Source organism: Salvelinus namaycush, chromosome 19, assembly GCF_016432855.1.
Source record: "Salvelinus namaycush isolate Seneca chromosome 19, SaNama_1.0, whole genome shotgun sequence".
Lineage (NCBI taxonomy): Eukaryota > Metazoa > Chordata > Actinopteri > Salmoniformes > Salmonidae > Salvelinus > Salvelinus namaycush.
In genome coordinates, this window is record NC_052325.1 from 12,854,323 (window position 1) to 12,881,872 (window position 27,550).

The 27,550-nt window shown below is 44.2% G+C and overlaps 1 protein-coding gene across 1 annotated transcript in view; it reads left to right on the forward strand.

Moving 5' to 3' along the window:
• The first annotated feature begins 553 nt into the window (after positions 1–553).
• The window catches only part of LOC120064150 (immunoglobulin superfamily member 3-like), an 88,573-nt gene continuing 61,576 nt past the window's right edge, over positions 554–27,550 (forward strand). Inside the window, exons 1-2 of the mRNA XM_039014523.1 lie at positions 554–1,459; positions 14,250–14,630. Of these exons, the coding sequence (XP_038870451.1) occupies positions 1,420–1,459; positions 14,250–14,630 (421 nt within the window). The 5' untranslated portion in view covers positions 554–1,419. The remainder of the gene's footprint in view (positions 1,460–14,249; positions 14,631–27,550) is intronic.

Sequence of the window (27,550 nt, forward strand, 5' to 3'; positions counted from 1 at the left end):
AGAAATTGAAAAGCAAAAACACATGCTGTTAAATAAATCTCAAGACTATTATTATTGGTATCATAAAATTCAAGACCTAATATTTCATTCAATAAAAAGTGGCATGTAATATCCCATGCCCATACCAAGTGTATGCTCTATCCGATTTACTGCATGTGAATACATTTGGAAATTGTAAAATTAATCGATTTAGTCACGCCTTTTGGCCAATTGGAGTGGGTCGGTGTCAGTCCTTACTGGGTGAATTGTAGAAAGTAGCCCGTGGGGCGTGGTTTCTGCTTGGGGGTGGGATTGTGTGGCATGCTAGTTAGTCTTTCAAATGACAGGGAATACGAAATTACAGCGCTCAAAGGGAATTTCTTCCAACCAGGAAATGACATACAAGGAATACACCTAGGGAATATTCAAAAAATATTGATTTAAAACTGAATTTGCAGAAGAAGGACGATTCGAAGCCGTTGAAGAACAGCAACTGATCCTTTTGACTAAGCTATTGATCAGAAACACATCTGAAATGTGAGGTTATTCTCGCGGTGTGGGTTTATCAATATATTTGTGCCCGAACAACGCTTTGTGTAGGCTATGAACAACACTCAATTCTCTGATCAACGATAATAGACGTTTTGGATACTTTTATAAACAATTAAAATACAAAAAGTAGGCTACTGTGGTTAATTTGCGGTGGATTCGGTCCATTGACGAATTCGCTCGGAAGTCCATCCTATGGCACGTTAATATTGTATTATGTTCTGCCGCTAGAGCGCCCGCCCATCGACTCCGAGTGTTTTTTTGTTGTTGTAGCGAAGCAGTGAAAGGAGATTGACTTTACTGAACCAGCGTGCGTTTGGATAGCGCTATCTCCCCGGAGGAAGAGGACGCCCATGGAAATTAAGTATTTTATGTACATTCTCAGCAGAAGGACTTTACGTATTTATTTGACATATTGATCCGAAAAAATCTTGGTGTTGGCAAAATTCTAAATAGCGCACTAACAAAGCAAGACATCCACACACGCTGGACTTTCCCTGCTGAGGTGGTTTGGCTTTCTACAGCGAAGGGCCTCCGCAGTCTCTCTGTCCGATGCGTAGGAAAGGAAGAAGGGTCAGGGTAGGCGTCTTTTATGGGTGCATATCGTCATTGACAATAGGATAGATACAGAGAAACGACACCCGAGTCTACCAAGCCCCGCATCTCAGAGCAGGATACGGGCAGTAGGCGACTTCGCTATAGCGGAGGGGATCTCAGTCTCAAGTCAACCCAGCAGGTTCGATCCCCGGGGGGCACCAGACCTACCCGTTCGTCGCCCGCACAGGTGGTCTGCCATAGATCCCAAAATTTCTGCCTCAAAACAGACGGAAGTTTTGCCTCGCCAAACGGATTATAGGAACGGTGTCTGAGGGGAGAGAAAGAAGGAAGACAATGGGCATCCGCACGCTCCTTACTGCTTGTGCGCTGCTTGGTAAGTCACGCCTGTACCTATTGCTTAGATTGGACACATAGTCATCTTTCTCTTCTCTATTTAATTACATGAGATAACAAATAAGAACCCCGAATGTTATTCAATTGTTACCATGCACTTTCAAAAAAAGATAGCTCAGATGTGCGAGTGCCTTTTTAGAATTGTGTCTATTTAATTAAGAAGAACAGTTCGTCCCCAGACTCTGACACCTGAGTCATAGCACACCTGCATGCCAAGACATCTGCATGATGACACACCTGAATGACAAATCCAAACTCTGAGTGTATGTAGGTGTGAGAGTGTGTGTTTGCCAATCCCACCTCAGTAGGAGTCACTAGTCTAGGGAGGGGGCATTGTCTTAGTCACTACCAATGATGTATATAAATCCATCATTGCTCACTACTCACTTACAGAGATGCCTTTGGGACAGCTGTGTCTGCGTGTTTATCCGTTTGTGTTTCACAGCTCTATTATAGCTGTGAACAAGTTATTGTTTTTCTATCATAGTGTGTGTGGAGGGGGGAGAACTAGCTTCATGTGATATTTGGGTGTAAGTCTCAGATTAACCCCGCAGACTCAAGCTCCTCTTTCTCTGGATGAGTTGGATAACAGTGACCACATCCCCTTATTAGTGCCTGTAGTCAATACACACAGACACTTTACATTTTTCACTTTATATAGCACCTTGGGACGCTCGACTATTCTCTCTCTGTCATGCACATTACATACACTTTCACTGACACATATAGCATAGCCTACCCAGTACACACACCAGATGGCTGCTCTGTTCCTGGATGGGAGGCATGTTATTGCTGTGGGGGGATGGATCCCTGCCATTGGGTTAGATTAACAGTCTTCTTGTTAGTTCACTTGCCCTTTCAGCTGGTCAACTTCATGTAGGAGATATTGATTGATTGATACATTTGAATAATTTTAAGGTGAAAGGTGAAATTAAGGTGTAGAATGAAATACAATACATCATAGAAATGCTATGGTTTTCCTATAGAGATGGACAGCAGAAAAACAGAGTACAATATGTTGACTGTCTAATTTTCTACTTTACAGAAAGCTCTTACACATGGTGGTAATGTAGGGTGCTGTGTAAATGATGCGTGTATTACCCTGTAGTCGTGGCAGAGAGAGAGAGCTCTGAATCCCTGAACCGTTCTGGTTTATATAACTAATAGAAAGTCTAATGTGTTGTTCAGCAGGAGGCTGGCTGGTTAAACAGTAATGGAGAGATGCTTCAGTTGTCTATACTGGCTCAACTGACTGCAGAATAGTTAGTATAGGCTCTCTATGACTGTTTGCTGCCAAAGCCTCTGTATGCACTGATCTCAGGCCAGTTTCACTGTGTAGTTTAAATCCACCAGTTGAGTCTCATGGAAACCAATAGTTATGAGGCAGTCTAACATGCAAATGTAAGTCTAGCTGACTCGTCCCTGCTAGTGCAGTATCCTAATTGCTGTCAGTTATTAATTTTACTGGCATTGAATTCACTCAACTTTGTCAATATTGTTAATGGAAGGCCAGTCTAAATGGTGTTTCCTTCTGACTATCCAATGCTCCCCACAGAATGACAGCTGTGTGTCACAAACACACACCCACACACACTTTTAGAATGAGAGGAATTTTACCTCTTGGTCAAGGAAGAGTCAGCATTGTTTAAACATTGCTGTGCGTTTGAGTGGATCTGTCGTGTCTTTGTGGATGTTACTCTGATGCTAAAACTAAATTATTGGTGGTATATGACACGCTTTAGGCTTCTAACATATATTCCAGCTGTTTGGCCAGCAGATGACCTGGGTTTGTGTATCTATGTGCGAGTGCCTATATATATACAGAGCAAGCATGTCTAGACAGTGCTCATAATGCAATCGCTCACCCTGTCCCTGGCTGTACATCTGTGTGCATTCTACAGAGGCTTGGCTGGGAAGCGTGTTTCTCCTTTGTGTGCATGTTTTTAGGATATTCCCGGTTTGTAAAGGTTTTTGACTTTGCTTTTATGTTTTATTTTGCTAATATGTGACTCATTTCAGGAAACTAGATGTATGTCACACATCTCTACTTCACAGGAGAAGACTTTGAATGTAAACATGATTCTTAGGGGGAAAAAATCAATATGCATTTTTTTTGGGCAGAAATGCCATCTGGACCATGTGAACTGTCATGTGCCTTATTAACAAACGTGTATGCCATCTGTAAATATGAGTAAAATCGTTAAATTACAAACCTAGTTGGTTTAGCCACGGAAAAAGACAGGAACTTTCTTACTAGTCAGGATTGGCTGACATAATGGATGGGCTGGACATGCTGAGAGATGAGTTCGGATTGTTTGCCATGTCGCATGCTTCTGTCTATAACATGAGCTGCTTAGTATGTAGGCTTTAAAAAACATGTATAATGAAGAACTGCACAAGTGTTGCTCCTCCTCTCCACTTTCTGGAAGACAATCCTGACATGCTGACTCTCTCTGACTGAAAATGAATCCGACAATGAGGAAATCCCTGATTTTAGGTAAAAACATTGTAATTGAACCAAACATTGTAGAGTCTTCTGATGACATTGACGGGGAAGCCAACAGTGTTGTTGTCACAGAAGAAGTGGACCGAGTTTAGAAATTAGTTGAATGCCGGTGGATGATAGCCAAGGAGAGGGCAACCGTGACAGAGAGGGACATGTGTTCATCCCTGTATACGGGTAAGATAGTCTAGCTAGCATTTTCAGATATTATATATTTGTAATTTTGTCAAAGTCATTTTCATTGCCAGTTAAAGTGTACTGTTAAAGAACTAATGTTAGTTGGCTGGCTCGCTAGCTAACGTTATGTGTATGATCTGTGTAGTAATAATATTCATATCTCAGAAATCCATTTGCATTGCTAGTTATAGCCTAATGTTAGTTAGCGAGCTAACATTGAACCTAGTTGATTATCTTTAGCTACTTGCAGATTCATGCATGGTGGCCAGCTATGACAATCTGTTTGTATTGCTAGTAGTATGGGAACTGGGAACTGGGAAATCGCCGACTTCAGTGCAAACATGACAACTGGGAACTCGTTTTGAACGGTCATCCAACTCGGAATTCCAACTCGGGAACGCGGGCCTCTTTCTAGAGCCCCAACTTTATGACCTGAAGATCACTGATATCATGATTTGACCTTGTATTATTCCAAGTTCCCAGTTGTCTTGAAAGCACCATTAGGTTAATTGTTTAGCTTGCTAGCTGCATGTCTAAACAAACGACTCCACTTCACCAGATGATTACATGACCCATCAAGTTAGCCAGGTGTGGGTAAGAATCATCTAATAATTATAAAATATTAATCTGGAAACATTCTATTTTTGATATTGCTACTGTGCAAAAATGCAAGTCACCATTTCACTGTACCATTTACATCTTCTGTATCCTGGGCATGTGACAAACTTTGATTAGGATATAGGACTCGATAAAGTGTTTTTTTTATCAGGGGTTTTTCCTTATTGGAGGCTACTACTTTAACCACTTTTAGTTTAGAAATCTTAGGTTGTTTACTACACTAACTTACTCTCTCTGTTTAGCACATGGCCTCACATGTGAATCCTTAACGTGTGGGTGGGGCTAAGGCTTATGAAGGTGTTAACTATGCTGAATAGGTGTAGATAAGAAGAGCTCTCCAGTAGGTGTCCCGAAATATTCAAGGGCCATTTTCTCAAAAGTGAGGTTACAAGTTTATCAACTTTCAAAGCAGAATTACTTTTCCATTGTTCCTCAACTGCATTGTATGATATACCATTTTGTAGTCTCTACTTTTATCCAATGTAAATCTGGAGGCTTTTCTGTGTGTGTGTGTTTGTGTGTTCTGAAAGTGTGTTTGTAGTGTACCCATAACATCATGCTACTTCATCACATTGTTTCCCTCTATCTGGCTTGTTTACCTGACAACAGCAAGACCACTACAAACGTCATTCACTTACTGTAGCCCACCTGCTTCTCTTTCAACTCCTCATGAATATTCAGAGATACAAGTCATTGATAGGTTGTTGTCCGCTCAGCCCAACGTTTTGATTGGTGAAGGATCAGTAGACCAGAAAGATCAAATGAGTCTGGACATCAGACCCAGACCTGCCTCAGTAAGTACTTGGGTAGTTTGTTTCCTTTGATGGTAAGTCTTTAGAGAACAGTGTGTACGCAGCCAGAGCAGGAGTCAATTTTACAGTTGCCCTCAGGGCTAGAGAGGACCCTGTAATGCTGAGTTAACACAAAGGTAGGGACATTCACACCTAACTATCACCGCTGCTAACTACCGCCTCAACACACACTCCTCTCACACTGGAGGGTTTTAACAGTCAATTTTACTAAAGCACTGCGACCTACTGTTACACTCAGTAAAAACCTGGTGCTGCTCTCTCAACATAGTTTAGGATACATTCTCTGGACATTAAAGATAAATTGGAAAATGGCCTGCTTATTTTTAATCTCCTTCCTGCTTAAATGAATCCGGTGCCTGTCTGCAGCATCTGGTTTGTGTCTGGATGGAGTAACTCTGTAGTGTCTGCCTTGTTTCTTTCTGTAGTGGTGAACTCTCTTTGACCTCAGAGCTGATCACCAGAGTTCCGACAGCTGTTGATGATTTTACAGTTGTGATTGCAGGCCTAAATCATTTACAGTGCACATTTTTTTTGTGGGTTTTTGTGTGTCTTTATGTCTGAGGTACCTTCTCTCAGATAAGATAAAAGGCAGTTTAACTGGTCTGTTGGGTTTGGGTGGTTATTTTCTTGACATCCCACCCCCTCTTCACTTTAAATACCACCATAAACTACCATCCACTTTGAATACCTCCCCCTTTTTAAATATTTTATTTTACCTTTATTTAACTAGGCAAGTCAGTAAAGAACAAATTCTTATTTTCAACGCCAGCCTAGGAACAGTGGGTTAACTACCTTGTTCAGGGGCAGAACGACAAACTTTTACCTTGTCAGCTCAGGGATTCGATCTTGCGACCTTTCGGTTACAAGTCCAATGCTCTAACCACTAGGCTACCTGCCGCCCCTTCTCCCCTCCCTGGTTTAGAAGGGTGAGTAGGATGAGGTTGTCCCCTAGACACTGGTCCAAAATCAGTTTTGCCTAATGGTTAGGATTTATAGGGGGTAAGCTGATATTAGATATGTGCCTAGGTGCAACTTCTACTCAGAGCTCTGTTAGATAACAGGGTAGCCCAGATTCCACTCCTCCAGATCCACCCACAATACTTGGGTTTACATACCCAGAATCCTCGCTGGATTCTCTGCCCAAACACAGCCTCAGTGGGATGCGTATGAGACGCAGGGTTACTATGGAGACAGCTCCCCTGCTGCACAGCACATCCACAGACTCTGTGACACACACACACTTACATAACAATGCACACCACCCCACACACCTCCCTATAGTGTCACCCCCCCCCCCCCCCCCCCCTGTCTTACACACACACACCCCCATGGCTGTTTTTTTAGATTGAAAACAAAAGGTGAATAGGATACAGTCAGCATGGGTCTGAGCTAAGATAACCCACAGGGACATTGGAGGCATCTGATCTGATTCTCAAATCAAATCCCTGTAACTCAAGAGGAAAACACTGTGTGTGTGTTCGTGAGAGAGACCGAGAGAAACTGTGTGTGAGAGACTGTCTTTGTGTACGAGCTTGTACGTGTGTGTGGCTTTGCTTCACTCGCATCCTGAATGCCAAATTGACTGACAATGGTAGAGAAGTCTGTTTGAAGAGTCTAATTATTAGTTAATTAGTTTCCTTTCCAATCTGTGGCTTAATACACAAACGGGGAGAGATGGAGAGCAAGCTGTCATACAGAGCTATTAACGTGTGGGTTTGGATAATTATAGAAGACTGGAAGTTGGATTTATAGTGTTACATTAACTTGAGCAGCTGTCTGGAGTTTGTACCTACACGTGTTAGGAGTGTGTGTGTGTTCCTGGATTGCAGATGTGTGTCTCATTTCAAGGAAAGGTGTTTGTAAAACCTTAAACTGTTTTTGTTGATGATGTTCTGTGTTTGTGAATGTATGGGGATAGTTCTATGTCCATCCCTTTGTCGTGCTGTTGTGTTGTTGGCTGGTCTGATAGGGTTTAGGGCCCTGGGGAGCAGAGAGGGCTTTTGCACAGGGAAGCAGGTGGCTATATGGAGTTAATGGACTGTGGGAAGGGGGGCAGAGGGCGACACTTCAGATGGGACAGGACAGGGGGCAGAGTACGGTCTCTGTGTGTGAGGGAGTGTGAGACACTGGCTGTGTGCTACAGTAGGTTTTTTATATGGATGAGTGAGTTGGTCACAAACACTAAATTTTTAACCATGTCCATTATGGACAGAGGCGAGAGAGGAGCTGGGCAACTTTAGCCTTCCTCACCATCAACTTCAATTATGAATGAATTATGGGTCGGGATGGGTAGAGACACACTCAGAGAGGTAGTTACCCCCTGGTGTTCTTGGCCTGGTCTCAGCAGCTGTGATGGGCGGGCACACAGATGGGGTCATGCGTATGGTGGCCCAGGAGGGCCATGAATTAGAGCTAGTTGACATGAAGAGACCAGGACCTTACATGACACTGAACTAACATGAGAGGAGACTCCCCAAAGTGTAAGAATGAGCCAGCTCTGCCTCTGCCTCTGTGTGACTGACTGAGCAGTGCTTGATGTTCTTTGTACACTCAGGCTGCGGTCTCTGTTCTTGCTCAGAGGTTGGACCTTAGCCACAACACAACTGCTTAACAAAACTCACCTTCTGAGCCTTTCTCTCCCTCTCTCTATACCCATCTGCGCCCCCATGTTGAGATGAGGTAATAGCTGACATGATGGTTTGGTCTATCTCTCTCTTAGCCTGGCCTTGTTGGTGGCTGCAGGGCTAATTTTGACCTGAGAGAAGCAGGGAGAGGGAAGGACTGAGGATTGCTTAAGGGACGGAAATTACTGAGTTGAAACACAAATGCCCTTTTCCCCTCAGTCTCTTTCCAGCCATTTCTCTTTCTGCCTTTATATTTTTTCTCCTTTTGCTCTATTTCTTTCTCATTTTCCCTCTCTCTCCTCCTCTCGCTCCGTCTCCTGTCTGTTCCCTCTTTCCCCTCCTCCCTCTCCATTAGTCAGTGGTTAGGGCTGGTGGTCAGTCATCACAGTGCTCTGCCGGCCTGTCTTTTAACTGGTGTGTGATGGTGGGTAAATTACACAGAGGATGTGCTGCTGGACTACTCTGCTGTGTGCCTTGAGTGCTTTGAAGCTGCCTGTAAAAACACCCTCTCAGCCCCACACTGTCTACTGACTGACTGTCTACTGACTGACTGTCTACTGACTGACTGTCTACTGACTGACTGTCTACTGACTGACTGTCTACTGACTGACTGTCTACTGACTGACTGTCTACTGACTGACTGTCTACTGACTGGGCCGAGGAAGGCTGAGGGCAGAGATGGAGTCTGTTGCATTGTGATTGTTTGACCTCATAAACCCACAGAATGCCCATGTACAGTGTTGCCATAACTAAAGCCTGTCTCTCTTCCACATCTTTGAAAAGAGATGTCAATTAGGATAGGATTTTGAGAGGGGTAAAGTGGTAAGAAAAAAACATTTTTTTCTTCTTACGGGCAGGTGGGACGGTAGCATCCAATTACTCTTATCTAGAGTGACTTACAGTAGTGAGCACATACAGTTTCATATTGGTCCCCTGTGGGAATCCAACCCACAACCCTGGCATAGCAAGCGCCATGCTCTGCCAACTGAGCCACACAGGACCAGTTCATTTCGGAGTCCTATAAAGGCTAAAGATGAGATCTCTCCCTTACTCTGACTCATACTGTATGTAGTGTGTGTCTGTCTGTTATACTGGCTCTGAGAGAGAGGTCTGGCTGTCTGTTATACTGGCTCTGAGAGAGAGGTCTGGCTGTCTGTTATACTGGCTCTGAGAGAGAGGTCTGGCTGTCTGTTATACTGGCTCTGAGAGAGAGGTCTGGCTGTCTGTTATACTGGCTCTGAGAGAGAGGTTTGGCTGTCTGTTATACTGGCTCTGAGAGAGAGGTCTGGCTGTCTGTTATACTGGCTCTGAGAGAGAGGTCTGGCTGTCTGTTATACTGGCTCTGAGAGAGAGGTCTGGCTGTCTGTTATACTGGCTCTGAGAGAGAGGTCTGTCTACATTACAGCTTCTCACAGAATAACACTGGTGAAAGGATCCCATCTATAATAAAATAGATGTAATGTAAGAGCAGCATTAATATGAATCCAGGCCCATATTAATGTAATATGTAGAGAAATAGGCTTTACATCTGCAGTGCTCTGAAATGAATTGATGGCTAACATGGTCCATTTCTTTCAAATGAAAATTAGAATTTTCTGTCTGTCTGTCTGTGTCTGTCTGTCGTAATGGGTGTTAATAAAGGGGCATGATGTTAAGGGATTCCATAGGGAGAGATTTAACCCGAGTCTAGAGCGGGAAAACACACACACACAGTGAAATATACTCATTGTGTTTGTGTGCCTCCGGCATGTAGCACCGGTTTGTGTCAAGAACTGCAACGTTGTTGGATTTTTCGCACTCAACAGTTTCCCATGTGTATCAAGAATGGTCCACCACCCAAAGGACATCCAGCCGACTTGACAACTGTGGGAAGCATTGGAATCAACATGCTATCGACACCCTGTAGAGTCCATACCAAGACGAATTTGGGCTGTTCCAAATGTTTGGTATACTCAGTGTAGGTCTACAATTGTCTTTCTCAAAAAAATTTACTCACTCAAGTAATCGAATACTAATAAAGATATTATATTCCCATCCGTAAGGCTGAGCCCATTTATTTATTTATTTAATCTATATTCATAATCTATCCCCTTTTCAGTGCCTCCAGTTGCCTTACCGCCACACTTCTTACCCCTCAAAGTAGTGTGTTTGGTGGAGGAGTTGAGACAGGACTGGGATTGTGTCCTCCTCTACTCTGTAGTATGGCCCATATGGAGGAGCCAGCTGTGTGTGTGACAGAAATAGATCCACCTGGGCATTGGACCAGCCAGGCAGCGTTGGCATGTGCAGCGCTCAGCCCTTAGCATCCTGGGTATAATGAAGGGGGGAGGGGGGGGGAGAGGTAACAGGACTGTCTTATGTCTCCACTGATGCCAGCAGGATGACAAAAGATGGATGGCTTCAAATATGATAAGCTGTACCGTGTGTTTGTGTGCAACTCCCACCTTAGCAGGTGTGTGTAATTATCCTGTGAGGGTTGGAGTAAGCTGGTGGTGTGAGTGCTAACAGTACAGTGCTGTGAGATGATGCTGTTTTCCAGCCACAAATGATTGGATTAGTGTTTACCCCCCTTCCACTTAGCATAATCCTCTTTACAGCTTCCTCTTTTGTGTGTGTGTGTGTGTGTGTGTGTGTGTGTGTGTGTGTGTGTGTGTGTGTGTGTGTGTGTGTGTGTGTGTGTGTGTGTGTGTGTGCATAAGTTGTTGTTCATGCCCAAAGCTTCCAAGTCCATTCCTCTATGACCCGCGCTGAACAGCAGTTTAAAACGGCTCTGAGGTCAGATTGAATCTTTTTAGTGACATTGACTGCCTGCCTTTGCCTGACCCGAGGGGCTGAGGTGGCGACGGTGTTACAGTGAGAGACTGACAGTGGGCTGTTGGTGGTAGAGAAAGCGCTATAAAGGGCTTGTAAATGAACGCTACCAGTCCCAGGGGCAGCGAGTGATAAAGGCAGTGCAGCCAGAGGTGAAGAGGCAGCCAGATGGAGGGTACAGAGGGATTAGTTTGTAGGGATAGAGTGATCAGTTAGAGGTCTGGAGGGGTTGGCATGTAGTTGTCAGCCTCTCAAAACAGCCTGCAGAGTGCTGTGTTGCTTTGAAGTCTCACAGAGCCTCTTAAATCCTGCCTGAAAAGATGCAGAGAACCGCGAGGCACGGAGGAGAGACAGGAATTTACTCAGAGAGAGAGGAAGGGAAGCTGGAGAGAAACTGGAGGGAGCGAGAAAGCGTAGAGGGGGAGAGGCTGGGTGTATGAGGAGAGGGAGAGTGATGAGAGAGAGAGAGACGGGAGAAGGAGAGAGAGCCTGACAGAAACGGAGAGTGAGAGGTGGGGGAGGTGAATAATGGTTTCAGTGCTCATACAATATGAGCAGTAGCAGCCTAATCATGTGGTGAGTAATGTATTGTTGGCAGTAATACTGGACCAGGGCAGCAGTAACATGAGCATCAGGGAATACAGCACCGTGACTCTGAGCTCTATGTGGTCAGACTGAATGGCGCCCTGGTTACTAATGGTCTGGTATTATGTTAATATCTTCTCTTACTGACAAGACAACAGAACCACAGAGAGTGGACGAGAGAGGACAGAAAGAGAGTGGACAAGAGAGGACAGAAAGAGTGGATGAATTATGACAGAAATTGAGTAGAAGAGAGACTACAGAAAGAGAGAGGAAGGGAACTGATAAATGTAATAAATGATAAACGATGACAACCTCCAAATATCAAACCAGTGAGGTATTCCACACATTAAATATCACACATTTAGTGCAGATAAAAACATCAGTATTTTGGCAAGATTGCTATTTTCCTGGAGGCCTCTCTCTTCTCTTCTCTTCTCTTTATCCCCCTGAGACGTTTTGGTGTGTTTAACTGTCCTGCCTGTGAGTTCATGGCCAGTTCTATCTTATTGTGGTCCATTGGAGAAGTGAAGCCTCGGAGTGATTCGTTTTTATATTTTTTTTGTTCTGAATCGCTGTTCTTATTGAATTGAAATCCCTTTCAACTGAGGCAGCCAAAAACAAATCAGAGATTTGTAACGCTTTTATGAGCTCATGAGCAAAATGTGCCTCAAAATGGGAAAAAAAATACAAAGGACCACAAAACAAAACCAAGAAGGATCGAAATAATATGAGGAAAAACACAATCTTACTCTCACACTATAGCGCGCGCACACACGTTTTCTCTCGTTTTGTCGACTCGCTGAGCACAGTCTGCATGCATTTGTTCATTTTTCAACAAGATAATCTTTTCTGCACGCATGCGCAGACACACACCTGATCACCGACAACTATGAGGGAGGTCAGAGACCTGGTCAGAGACCTGGCAGTGTGGTACCAGGACAACAACCTCTCCCTCAATGTGAGCAAGACAAAGGAGCTGATCGTGGACTACAGGAAAAGGAGGGCCGAACAGGCCCCCATCAACATCAACAGGGCTGTAGTGGAGTGGGTTGAGAGTTTCAAGTTCCTTGGTGTCCACATCACCAACAAACTATCATGGTTCAAACACGCCAATAAAGTCGTGACGAGGCACGACAACACCTTTTGCCCCTCAGGAGACTGAAAAGATTTGTCATGGGTCCCCAGATCCTCAAAGTTCTACCGCTGCACCATCGAGAGCATCACCGCCTGGTATGGCAACTGCTCGCCATCCGACCGTAAGGCACTACAGAGGGTAGTGCGTACGGCCCAGTACATCACTGGGGCCAAGCTTCCTGCCATCCAGGACCTATATACTAGGCAGTGTCAGAGGAAGGCCTAAAAAATGGTTAAAGACTCCAGTCACCCAAGTCATAGACTGTTCTCTCTGCTACCGCACGGCAAGCAGTACCGGAGCGCCAAAAGGATCCTTAACAGGTTCTACCCCCAAGCCATAAGACTGCTGAACAATTGATCAAATGGCCACCTGGACTATTTACATAGACACCCCCCCCCCCCCCCCCCCCACACACCCTTTGTTTTTACACTGCTGCTACTCGCTGTTTATTATCTATCCATAGTCACTTTAGCCCTACCTACATGAACAAATTACCTCAACTAACCTGTACCCCCGCACATTGACTCGGTACCGGTACCCTCTGTATATAGCCTCGTAATTGTTATTTTAGTGTGTTTTATTTAATAAAGATTTTCTTAACTATTTCTTCAACTGCATTGTTGGTTCAGGGCTTGTAAGTAAGCATTTCGCTGTAAGGTCTTCACCTGTTGTATACGGCGCGTGTGACAAATAATAAAAAGTAACACAAAATAACAATAATGAGGCTATATACAGGGGTACAAATCTGATTTTGACACACACACACACACAGTCAGTCATAACAGTGAATGAAAAATGGAGAATGGGAGAGAAAGTTACTGCGAGAGAGTGATCAACGAGGAAGAGAGGATGTTGGAAGTTTAAATCTGTTGAAATATTAACGTACTTTGTTGTGCCTACAGACACAGCCTCTCTGTGAGGTCTCTGAAAGACACACACACACACACACAGCTGTGTTCTGCAGTTGGTCATGTAGACAGGAAGCAGTGTCTAGTCCCCTTCTGTTTGGGATTGGTGTGTGCCTGCATGCTTTTGCCTGTGCTGCTGTGTATTGTCTGCTCTTCTTTCAAATGTATGTTTTTTTTAATGGAGTCTGTGTGTACTGTGATCTCCCTCAGCTGAAACTGACCACAGGTGTTTCAATTGACATGCATGTCCTCCACCAAGAACTAAAATAACAACCTTGCATGACCCCTGTCCCGTGTGTGGTGCGCATGACCTCCTCTCAGTTTCATGGCTCCTGGTCACAGTATTTTAACAGCCTGACACTGACCTCATATTTCATAATTCCCCACGGTCTCTCTCTCTGTAGTGTGTGTGTGTGTGTGTGTGACACTACAGGGCTGTTTCTTCAGGACACTGAGTGGACATGTCATGTTGACTCTGTTCCTCTTGGGAGAGTGCTGAAGCTAAAGCTCACAGGATGCTAAATGTTTTAACAGCAGTTTTGTAACCAATGTTCTTTGCGTCTCTCCCTCTCTCCCCTTTTCTCTCGTCTCTCCCAGCAGGCGTGAGCGTGGCACAGAGGGTAGTGACCGTTCAGAGCGGACCGCTGGTACGGACGGAGGGCAGTCACGTGACCATCTGGTGCAACGTGACTGGCTACAAGGAGGGTGTGGCGCAGGACTTTGAGTGGTCCATGTACCTGACCTCGGTGCCTGACCGCGAGATCCGCATCGTGAGCACGGCCCAGTCCAACTATGCGTACGCGGTGTACGCCCAGAGGGTCAACAGTAAGGAGATCTGGGTAGAGAGGCTGACCAGGGACTCAGCCCTGCTTCACATCACCAAGGTCCAGGCCAGAGACCAGGGGCTGTTTGAGTGTTACACCCCCAACACAGACGGACAGTACCTCGGCTCCTACAGTGCCCGCACCAACCTTACCGGTGAGTCCATGTTACAACACAATACACCAAGGCTGTGTCCCAAATGGTACCCTTTTCTCTGTATAGTGTACCACTTTTAAACTGGGCCTACATGGGGCATAATCACTAGCTGTTAGGATGTCTACATATGATACAGTGGTCTCCAACCCTGGTGTTTGAAAGCTACATGGTGTGGATGTTTCTGTTCTAGCCAAGCAACAACACATCTTATTCAACTAATCAATGTCTTGATAGAGGGTAGGTGCGTACATAGAGGGTAGGTGCGTACATAGAGGGTAGGTGCGTACATAGAGGGTAGGTGCGTACATAGAGGGTAGGTGCGTACATAGAGGGTAGATGGGGTAGATGTGTACATACAGGGTAGATGTGTACCTACAGGGTAGATAGAGGGTAGATGAGGGTATATCTGTACATACAGGGTATATGAGGGTATATCTGTACATACAGGGTAGATGAGGGTAGAAACAGGGTAGATGAGGGTATATACAGGGTAGATGAGGGTATATCTGTACATACAGGGTAGATACAGGGTAGATCTGTAGATGAGGGTAGATGCGTACACACAGGGTAGATGAGGGTAGATACGTACATTGCTCAGGGCAGTTAACCCAAGGTGTACACTGTGAGAAGTTATTGCTTTGGCAATGGGGTCATATGGGAGGATAAGCCTAGTCATTGAGAATGTATGTGACTGGATCAGAGATCGGGAGGAAGTGTTCAGTGTGCCACCTGTCTTGGGTCAGGGAAAATCTTGCCCCATCTTTCTCTCACCATCCCCCTCCTCCTTTCCCCCGTGTCTCTGTCACCAGCATCAATTTCTGTGTGACACACAAACACACACATAGAAATCCACTCAAACATTCCCAGAGATCTCAAAGCACAGCTGGTATGGGTGAGAATTCCACTCCCAGGTCAGAATCTGGTTCCTGTCATGTCTTCATCTCTGAGGCTGGTGAACTTGCTCTGAGAGAGAGGTCAGAGTTCACGCCAAGTACTCATGGAGTAACCTATGTTAACCCACAATATGTTAATAAACTCACTGTCAACTGCATTTATTTTCAGCAAACCTGACATGTGTAAATATTTGTATGACCATAGCAAGATTCAACAATTGAGACATAAACTGAACAAGTTCCAGAGACATGTGACGAACAGAAATTGAATAATGTGTCCCTGAACAAAGGGGGGGAGGTCAAAATCAAAAGTAACAGTCAGTATCTGGTGTGGCCACCAGCTGCATTAAGTACTGCAGTGCATCTCCTCCTCATGGACTGCACCAGATTTGCCAGTTCTTGCTGTGAGATGTTACCTGACTCTTCCACTAAGGCACCTGTAAGTTCCCGGACATTTCTGGGGGGAATGGCCCTAGCCCTCACCCTCCGATCCAACAGGCCCCAGACGTGCGCAATGGAATTGAGATCCGGGCTCTTTGCTGGCCATGGCAGAACACTGACATTCCTGTCTTGCAGGAAATCACGCACAGAACGAGCAGTATGGCTGGTGGCATTGTCATGCTGGAGGGTCATGTCAGGATGAGCCTGCAGGAAGGGTACCACATGAGGGAGGAGGATGTCTTCCATGTAACGCACAGAGTTGAGATTGCCTGCAGTGACAACAAGCTCAGTACGATGATGCTGTGACACACCGCCCCAGATCATGACGGACCCTCCACCTTCAAATCGATCCCACTCCAGAGTACAGGCCTCGGTGTAACACTCATTCCTTCGACGATAAACACGAATCCGACCATCACCCCTGGTGAGACAAAACCACGAGTCGTCAGTGAAGACCACTTTTTGCCAGTCCTGTCTGGTCCAGCGATGGTGGGTTTGTGCCCATAGGAGACATTGCCGGTGATGTCTGGTGAGGACCTACCTTACAACAGGCCTACAAGCCCTCAGTCCAACCTCTCTCAGCCTATTGCGGACAGTCTGAGCACTGATGGAGGGATTGTGCATACCTGGTGTAACTCGGGCAGTTGTTGTTGCCATCCTGTACCTGTCCCTCAGGTGTGATGTTCGGATGTACCGATCCTATGCAGGTGTTGTTACACGTGGTCTGCCACTGTGAGGACGTTCAGCTGTCCGTCCTGTCTCCCTGTAGCGCTGTCTTAGGCGTCTCACAGTACGGACATTGCAATTTATTGCCCTGGCCACATCTGCAGTCCTCATGCCTCCTTGCAGCATGCCTAAGGCAGATGTGCAGGGACCCTGGGCATCTTTCTTTTGGTGTTTTTCAGAGTCAGTAGAAAGGCCTCTTTAGTGTCCGAAGTTTTCAGAACTGTGACCTTAATTTCCTACCGTCTGTAAGCTGTTAGTTCATTAATTGTTTATGGTTCATTGAACAAGCATGGGAAACAGTGTTTAAACCCTTTACAATGAATATCTGTGTAGTTATTTGGATTTTTACGAATTATATTTGAAAGACATGGTCCTGAAAAGGTACGTTTCTTTTTTTGCTGAGTTTAGCAGGGTGATATTTATCGGCGTACATTTTTTTTGACGCCATTAATCGTACCTCTATTTCTTCACCGCACAGGACTTTTTAAGCCACGTGTTTCCGCATGGACCCTTTTAAGCGTAGAACATAACATGGAACACAGCTACAGTCATATATATATATATATATAGACTGTAGCTGTGTTCAATATACATACATACATACATACATACATACATACATACATACATACATACATACATACATACATACATACAGTGGGGAGAACAAGTATTTGATACACTGCCGGTTTTGCAGGTTTTCCTACTTACAAAGCATGTAGAGGTTTGTAATTTGTATCATAGGTACACTTCAACTGTGAGAGACGGAATCTAAAACAAAAATCCAGGAAATCACATTGTATGATTTTTAAGTAATTAATTTGCATTATTTATCTCAATACTTTGTTATATATCTCAATACTTTGTTGGCAATGACAGAGGTCAAACGTTTTCTGTAAGTCTTCACAAGGTTGTCACACACTGTTGCTGGTATTTTGGCCCATTCCTCCATGCAGATCTCCTCTAGAGCAGTGATGTTTTGGGGCTGTTGCTGGGCAACACGGACTTTCAACTCCCTCCAAAGATTTTCTATGGGGTTGAGATCTGGAGACTGGCTAGGCCACTCCAGGACCTTGAAATGCTTCTTACGAAGCCACTCCTTCGTTGCCCGGGCGGTGTGTTTGGGATCATTGTCATGCTGAAAGACCCAGCCACGTTTCATCTTCAATGCCCTTGCTGATGGAAGGAGGTTTTCACTCAAAATCTCACGATACATGGCCCCATTCATTCTTTCCTTTACACGGATCAGTCGTCCTGGTCCTTTTGCAGAAAAACAGCCCCAAAGCATGATGTTTCCACCCCCATGCTTCACAGTAGGTATGGTGTTCTTTGGATGCAACTCAGCATTCTTTGTCCTCCAAACACGACGAGTTGAGTTTTTACCAAAAAGTTATATTTTGGTTTCATCTGACCATATGACATTTTCCAAATCTTCCTCTGGATCATCCAAATGCTCTCTAGCAAACTTCAGACGGGCCTGGACATGTACTGGCTTAAGCAGGGGGACACGTCTGGCACTGCAGGATTTGAGTCCCTGGCGGCGTAGTGTGTTACTGATGGTAGGCTTTGTTACTTTGGTCCCAGCTCTCTGCAGGTCATTCACTAGGTCCCCCGTGTGGTTCTGGGATTTTTGCTCACCGTTCTTGTCATCATTTTGACCCCACGGGGTGAGATCTTGCGTGGAGCCCCAGATCGAGGGAGATTATCAGTGGTCTTGTGTCTTCCATTTCCTAATAATTGCTCCCACAGTTGATTTCTTCAAACCAAGCTGCTTACCTATTGCAGATTCAGTCTTCCCAGCCTGGTACAGGTCTACAATTTTGTTTCTGGTGTCCTTTGACATCTCTTTGGTCTTGGCCATAGTGGAGTTTGGAGTGTGACTGTTTGAGGTTGTGGACAGGTGTCTTTTATACTGATAACAAGTTCAAACAGGTGCCATTAATACAGGTAACGAGTGGAGGACAGAGGAGCCTCTTAAAGAAGAAGCTACAGGTCTGTGAGAGCCAGAAATCTTGCTTGTTTGTAGGTGACCAAATACTTATTTTCCACCATAATTTGCAAATAAATTCATAAAAAATCCTACAATGAGATTTTCTGGATTTTTTTTTCTCATTTTGTCTGTCATAGTTGAAGTGTACCTATGATGAAAATTACAGGCCTCTCTCATCTTTTTAAGTGGGAGAACTTGCACAATTGGTGGCTGACTAAATACTTTTTTGCCCCACTGTGTATATATATATATATATATATATATGTGTGTGTGTGTGTATAGATATATAGATTACCCTTTTGCAATTATTTTAGCACAGCTGAAAACCTTTGTGCTGATTAAAGAAGCAATAAAACTGGCCTTCTTTAGACTAGTTGGGTATCTGGAGCATCAGCATTTGTGGGTTCAATTACAGGCTTAAAATGGCCAGAAACAAAGAACTTGCTTCTGAATCTCGTCAGTCTATTTTTGTTATGAGAATTGATGGCTATTCTATGCGAGAAATTGTCAAGTAACTGATGATCTCGTATAACGCTGTGTACTACTCCCTTCACAGAACAGCGCAAACTGGCTCTAACCAGAATAGAAAGAGGAGTGGGAGGACCCGGTGCACAACTGAGCAAGAGGACAAGTCCATTAGAGTGTCTAGTTTGAGAAACAGACGCCTCACAAGTCCTCAACTGGCAGCTTCATTAAATAGTACCCGCAAAACACCAGTCTCAACATCAACAGTGAAGAGGCGACTCCGGGATGCTGGCCTTCTAGGCAGAGTTCCTCTGTCCAGTGTCGGTGTTCTTTTGCCAATCTTAATCTTTTCTTTGTATTGGCCAGTCTGAGATATGGCTTTTTCTTTGCAAATCTGCCTAGAAGGCCAGCATCCCGGAGTCGCCTCTTCACTGTTGACGTTGAGGCTGGTGTTTTGCGGGTACTATTTACTATTCAAGAACATTGTTAAGAGGGAGCGGCCTACTGAAACATTGGGAGTATTAATGTTACAGTGACGTTTGTTGTTTGTTGTTTGTTGTTTGTGGGGAAAATACTATTAAAACATTTTGATGTAGATCATTTTGTGTTTCTGTCCCTTCCAATTAAAGTATGCCTGAAACTCAATGCACTGCTTTTTAAATGGAAAAATCTTTCTTTAGGGCCAAATTTGAGCAAATTAAAAAATTGTGATCAATAGCTATTTAACTAATGCCATTAACTCTATAAATGATTTGAATGGTTTGACAGCCCTAGTTAATAGTCATACAGTATGGCACTGTGAGAGTTGATAAATTGACCAGTGAAGTGTTGTCAGTGTGCCATTCTAGTTTTTAGTTTGTCACTCTGTTAGTCGCGTGTAGTAGACACAGACCTGTAGTTAATCAGGATTTCATTAATTTCTAAGGGAAAGCGTGATGGAAAGAGATTTTGTCGTGGGGCCGGGCACAAAGGTCCCTGTAGTAAATGTAGTATATTGGTGGCATTACAACAGTATGCGCTCTGTTTTGAATGTGGGGCAAGGCTCAGGCGTAAAGCACTGCAAAATGGTGTTGCTGGTGGCATACTGTATTTATAGACTCTGTGTGTGTGTGTATGCGTGTCTAGGTGTTGAGGGACTGCGTTATATGAGCCCCTCTGTCTCTAACCTCTTAACCCAGTTCCCCACAGTCAGGGGCATGTTTCAGGGGTCTTCTCCGCTCTCTCTCTCTCTCTCTCTCTCTCCCCTCCATACCCTCATCCACCTCTTTTAGCAGCTGCACGCATCCGGACACTCAATACCCTGTCCTTCCTTCAATTCAACACACTCCTTAATTCTCTGTCTCTCTGTCTATCTGTCTCTCTGTCTCTGTCTGTGTGTCAGCTCTATTTATCAGCTCTCTATTTGGGATTGAAGATGTTCTCATCTCGAAGCAGGAAGTGTGTGTCACAGGACAGGAGGGAAGCTGGCTATCTAATCAGAGAAGAGGAGGAAGTAGTGTGAGAGGGGTTGAGTGGGAGTGGAGTAGTGGGGGGTGGAAATGGATAGGAGGAGAAACTGGGTGTAATCAGTGTGCTGAGTTACAGACGGTGACACACAGTGATCAATGTCCCCTCTGTCACAATGGGTTCTGTGAGAGTGATTTTATAGATGTGGAACAGTATACACACTCTGTCCCCAGGGGAATGTTTTCAGCAGCACACCTGGCTTTGTTCCTGCCTGCCCGATACTGTATCATCATTGTTTTGTGAGAGTGAGGTGTGTCTATTGTGTGTGGCAGTAGAATACGACTCCTGGGCCGTGTGTATGGCTGATTGTTCAGAAAGATGATACCACCAAACTGTGTGTCTGACACACCTTTTTATAATGCGACAACAGTCTACAAGTGTCTGGCTGATGTGGGCCAACTGGAAAAACTGCCGCCCTATTACAAAACAACTCATAAAAGCACTAACAAGCTATTGAAAATAAATCTTAAAAATAATAGTAACTTTTCAGACAATTTGAGTGTGGACTGTACAATATATTACCGGTATGTGATATCTACAGTATGTCCTTTTTGGTTGTACAAAGCGACTAAAGACTTCCCAGTCACAAGGCCTGGAGAAGTGATGTTTTCTAACTGATCAGTGTTGTAACACGGATGTCCTGCCAGGTTAAAGGTGAAAGGCTAACATCACCATGCGTAACCGTTTGTACAGAAGTATCTCCAGGTCAGGGGTCAACCGCAGTCTGTTTTCACCCACATGACGGACCACTCATTCAGGAGCCATGGTTCCAAGACGGGGGGGTCCCAGGAGACAGCCTTGGCATCCTACCCACCAGCCTGTGTCTCCTAAACATTAACTCATGAGATAAAACTACAACATGAAATGGTCCTACCGTGTGTGTGTGTGTTCGTGTTCCCATGCATGTCCTACGCACCAGCCTGTGTTTGAGTGTGTCCAAGGCACCAGCTTGTATGAGAACAGGGACCAACAGCAGACTTCTCTTCTCTTACTCAGCCATGAGGCTCAAAAACACAGTCATGTCCAAGACCAATTATTAACTCTGTGGCAAAAATACAGTACATCAAGTGCTCTTTAAAGTAGATCATTCAGTTGTTAGTCACTATCACAGTATGACGGTGCTACTTCGCTCCATGACAGCTTCCATACTGCTGGACACGTGTATCATATTCTCTCACACTCATGTCTGTTTTATCTTCTCAGTCTATTGGCTTAAGGGGCTGGTTTACAGTACAGAGTGTGACTGATGGAGAGAAACAGAGTGTGTGTGACGGAGAAATGATGAGCCGTTTCTCCTGACTCCAGTCTGATTGGCTACGTCTCCCCGGGCACTACCCACAATGCGGCTGGTGCTATAGGGGCATGTTTTACATAGTCTCTGTGTCTGATATGACTATTAGGGTTACTGCCTTGCCTACCACCTATGATCATTCTCAAAGCAACTAGTTAGGAGAAAGATGTGTGTTGGCATGGTTGGGTGTCGATGTATAGCTGTGTGTGTGTTGACTCCTGTGGAATGGGGAGTTTTAAGCACCCTTTTAGAATCTTTCTCCTTTTCTCTATTTCGCTCCCTCTTTTTTAGAAGAGAATCAGAATTTAGCAGACACTCTTATTTAGAGCGACTTACAGGAGAAATTAGGGTTAAGTGATTTTTCACCTAGTCTGCTCCGGGATTCGAACCAGCGACCATTTCAGCTATTAGCCCAACACTCTTAACCGCTAGGCTACCTGCCACACTGAGGTAGGTAGACCATTTTTATGTCATTCCACCGAGGATGGATTCACCCTGCAACTCTGTGGTATATGCTGCACTGATAGTGGCTCTCATCTATCCCCATCCGCTCTCTTTCTCGATCTCTCTTTCTCCGCTCTTTGTCTTTAGCTGTCTAAGAAGCAGGTCTATGGTTTTGTCAATAAATTTCTTGCCTCTCCAGCCCTGTCAGATTAAACGAGGAGGGAGAGAGGAGGAGAAGGAAGAGGGGGGAGGGATTGAGGATTGAACATAGATATAAGGAGGGATTGAGAGCACTAGATGGAAGAATGGAGAGAAATGAAGGAACAAGGTAGATTTACCGAGGGATAGCGTGATAGAAAGATGCCGATCGGGATAACGTCTTGGGCTGATGGAGGGAGTGGGATAAGGAGAGATAGAGAGTTACTGGAGGTGAGAGGAAGGCTGTATCAGTCTGCTGTCTGTTGGTATTGATTGGGAGTGCTAGGCTGTGTGACTGGAACACTTTATCTCACAGATTTCCTCCTCAGTGACATTGGCTCTCTCTCGCTCTCTCTGACCTCACCATCTCCTTTTCTCTATTTAATTTACAATCACCCTTCTCTCTTCCACTTGGCTCTGAGTGAATGAGTGTGTGCTCTCTGAGCTGGTGAATGGGCACTGGTCCAAACGGAATGAGAGATTTTATCACTGTCTACTCTGCCATTTCCCTGCCAATCTCATCTCCTCCAAGTGACAGGGGTTCCTGCTCAATGACATTTCTGCCACTGACTGCGCGCGCACACACACACACCGCCCGGGCGCTGTCCTGTCAGTCAGAACAAATGTTCTGGTGGTAATTGACTCTGTGAGAGGCGCGTCTGAAGAGCCCCCAGTGGAAATGGGAACAGCACCGCAAAACAATACAGAACGTCTCTTACGGAACACAACCCCACAGTACACACAGAGGCACATTAGAACCACAGAATAGAACATAGAGCACCAAGAATATAACACTGCAAAGCAGGGTGGAACAAGATGGTAGATGGAAAACAAAGAGAGGAGAGGAAGTAAACAGGACACAGTATGACAAGGAGGGCATAGGGGCCGTCTCAATACTCTGAACAGGACACAGTATGACAAGGAGGGCATAGGGGCCGTCTCAATACTCTGAACAGGACACAGTATGACAAGGAGGGCATAGGGGCCGTCTCAATACTCTGAACAGGACACAGTATGACAAGGAGGGCATAGGGGCCGTCTCAATACTCTAAACAGGACACAGTGAGTATGGTTACATGCACACAATATTGCAATTTTTTGTGTAGAGTCAAATTAATGTAATAGTTTGATTTAAGAAGTTTACATGCTTTGCAAGAAATGATTTCCTAATAATCCTGTTTACTTGGACACATCTGAAATCATGCTACCTGATGGCAGAACATCGCAAATCAAAATAAACATTCCACCACAGTGACCATGTTACTTTTGGGAAGCATATTTGATTCTGAGTTTGGACATATAAAGTTTGTATGTAAAAACTACTTCTCAGTTGTTCCTAATTCACTTCACTCGCGCTAAAGAGGGAGGCTAGTGTTAGCACATGCGCAGGTCAAATACACCGCTGAAGTTTACGTGTCCTAATAATTTGAAAGATTGCTCAGAAAACCAAGTGTTTTAATTGGTGTAGTCTTACGTCGATTTTGATCTTACTCCGATTTAAGATTAGGTGTTTACATGACTAATAATCAGTTTATTATCGATTTACTACTGTGCATGTAAACGTACTCAAGGTGACAGGGAGATCATAGGAGCAATCTTAATAATCTGAACAAGACACAGTGTGATAGGGAGGGCATAGAGGCCAAGTGGCTACCTGCCCTCATCTTCCGCCTCTCCTCCCTCATTTGCACTTATGCTAAGTCATGAAGTGTTTGTTGGAGTCACTAGCTCAAGGCTGAAGCTCTTTGTCATTCACCACACACACACACACACACACACACACACACACACACACAGGCATCTACACACGCTGGCAATCTTGGCTATTGTCAGTACAATAATAGAATATACAGTACCAGTCAGACATCAAAACTATGAAATAATACATATGGAATCATGTAGTAACCAAAACAGTGTTAAACAAATCAAAATATATTTTATTTTTGAGATTCTTCAAAGTAGCCACACTTTTGCCTTGATGACAGCTTTGCACACTCTTGGCATTCTCTCAACCAGCTTCATGAGTTAGTCACCTGGAATGCATTTCAATTAACAGGTGTGCCTTCTTAAAAGTGAATTTCTGGAATTTCTGTCCTCGGTGTGTTTGAGCAAATCAGTTGTGTTGTGACAAGGTAAGGGTGGTATACAGAAGTTGGCCGTATTTGGTCAAAGACGAAGTCCATATTATGGCAAGAACAGCTCAAATAAGCGAAGAGAAACAACAGTCCATCATTACTTTAAGACATGAAGGTCAGTCAATACGGAACATTTCAGAACTTTGAAAGTTTCTTCAAGTGCAGTCGCAAAAACCATCAAGCGCTATGATGAAACTAGAGGTCGACCGATTAATCGGAATGGCCGATTTAATTAGGGCCGATTTTCAAGTTTTCATAACAATCGGAAATCATTATTATTTTTTTTACACCTTTATTTATCCTTTATTTAACTAGGCAAGTCAGTTAAGAACACATTCTTATTTTCAATGACGGCCTAGGACCGGTGGGTCAACTGCCTTGTTCAGGGGCAGAATGACAGATTTTTACCTTGTCAGCTCGGGGATTCAATCTTGCAACCTTACAGTTAACTAGTCCAACGCTCTAACCACCTGATTACATTGCACTCCACGAGGAGACTGCCTGTTACGTGAATGCAGTAAGAAGCCAAGGTAAGTTGCTAGCTAGCATTAAACGTATCTTATAAAAAACAATCAATCAATCATAATCACTAGTTAACTACACATGGTTGATATTACTAGTTTATCTAGCGTGTCCTGCGTTGCATATAATCGATGCGGTGCGTATTCGCGAAAAAAGGACTGTCGTTGCTCCAATGTGTACCAAACCATAAACATCAATGCCTTTCTTAAAATCAATACACAAGTATATATTTTTAAACCTGCATATTTAGTTAATATTGCCTGCTAACATGACTCGTTGCGAACTGTGAAGACTATTTCTTCCTAACAAAGACAGCCAACTTCGCCAAACGGGGGATGAATTAACAAAAGCACATTTGCGAAAAAAGCACAATCGTTGCACGACTGTACCTAACCATAAACATCAATGCACTTCTTAAAATCAATACACAGAAGTATATATTTTTAAACCTGCATATTTAGCTAAAAGATATCCAGGTTAGCAGGCAATATTAACCAGGTGAAATTGTGTCACTTCTCTTGCGTTCATTGCACGCAGAGTCAATGTATATGCAACAGTTTGGGCCGCCTAATTTGCCAGAACTTTACGTAATTATGACATAACATTGAAGGTTGTGCAATGTAACAGGAATATTTAGACTTATGGATGCCACCCGTTAGATAAAATACGGAACTGTTCGGTATTTCACTGAAAGAATAAACATCTTGTTTTCGAGATGATAGTTTCCGGATTTGACCATATTAATGACCCAAGGCTCGTATTTCTGTGTGTTATGTTATAATTAAGTCTATGATTTGATAGAGCAGTCTGACTGAGCGGTGGTAGGCACCAGCAGGCTCGTAAGCATTCATTCAAATAGCACTTTCGTGTGTTTTGCCAGCAGCTCTTCAAGCATTGAGCTGTTTATGACTTCAAGCCTATCGACTCCCGAGATTAGGCTGGTGTAACCGATGTGAAATGGCTAGCTAGTGAGCGGGGTGCGCGCTAATAGCGTTTCAAACGTCACTCGCTCCCCTTGCTCTGCATGGGTAACGCTGCTTCGAGGGTGGCTGTTGTCGATGTGTTCCTGGTTCGAGCCCAGGTAGGGGCGAGGAGAGGGACGGAAGCTATACTGTTACACTGGCAATACTAGAGTGCCTATAAGAACATCCGATAGTCAAAGGTATATGAAATACAAATCGTATAGAGAGAAATAGTCCTATAATTCCTATAACAACCTAAAACTTCTTACCTGGGAATATTGAAGACTCATGTTAAAAGGAACCACCAGCTTTCATATGTTCTGAGCAAGGAACTTAAACATTAGCTTTTTTACATGGCACATATTGCACTTTTACTTTCTTCTCCAACACTTTGTTTTTGCATTATTTAAACCAAATTGAACATGTTTCATTATTTATTTGAGGCTAAATTGATTTTATTGATGTATTTACATTAAGTTAAAATAAGTGTTCATTCAGTATTGTTGTAATTGTCATTATTACAAATAAAAAATATTTTTTCATCAGCCGATTTAATCTGTATCGGCTTTTTTTTGGTGCCACAATAATCGGTATCGGCGTTGAAAAATCATAATCGGTTGACCTCTAGATGAAACTGGCTCTCATGAGGACCGCCACAGGAAAGGAAGACCCAGAGTTACCTCGGCTGCAGAGGATACGTTCATTAGAGTTACCAGCCTCAGAAATTGCAGCCCAAATAAATGCTTCACAGAGTTCAAGTAACAGACATCTCAACATCAACTGTTCAGAGGAGACTGTGTGAATCAGGCCTTCATGGTCAAATTGCTGCAAAGAAGCACTACTAAAGGACACCAATAATAAGAAGAGTCTTGCTTGGGCCAAGAAACACGTGCAATGGACATTAGACTGGTGGAAATCTGTCCTTTGGTCTGATGAGTCCAAATTTGAGATTTTTGGTTCCAACCGCAGTGTCTTTGTGAGACGCAGAGTAGGTGAACGGATGATTTCCGCATGTGTAGTTCTCACCGTGAAGCATGGAGGAGGAGGTGTGATGGTGTAGGCACACTTAACCAGCATGGCTACCACAGCATTCTGCAGTGATACGCCATCCCATCTGGTTTGGGCTGAGGGGGACTATCATTGTTTTTCAATAGGACAATGACCTAACACACCTTCAGGCTGTGTAAGGGCTATTTGACCAAGAAGGAGAGTGATGGAGTGCTGCATCAGATGACCTGGCCTCCAATCACCCGACCTCAACCCAATTGAGATTAGTTGGACCGCAGAGTGAAGGAAAAGCAGCTAACAAGTGCTCAGCATATGTGGGAACTCCTTCAAGACTGTTGG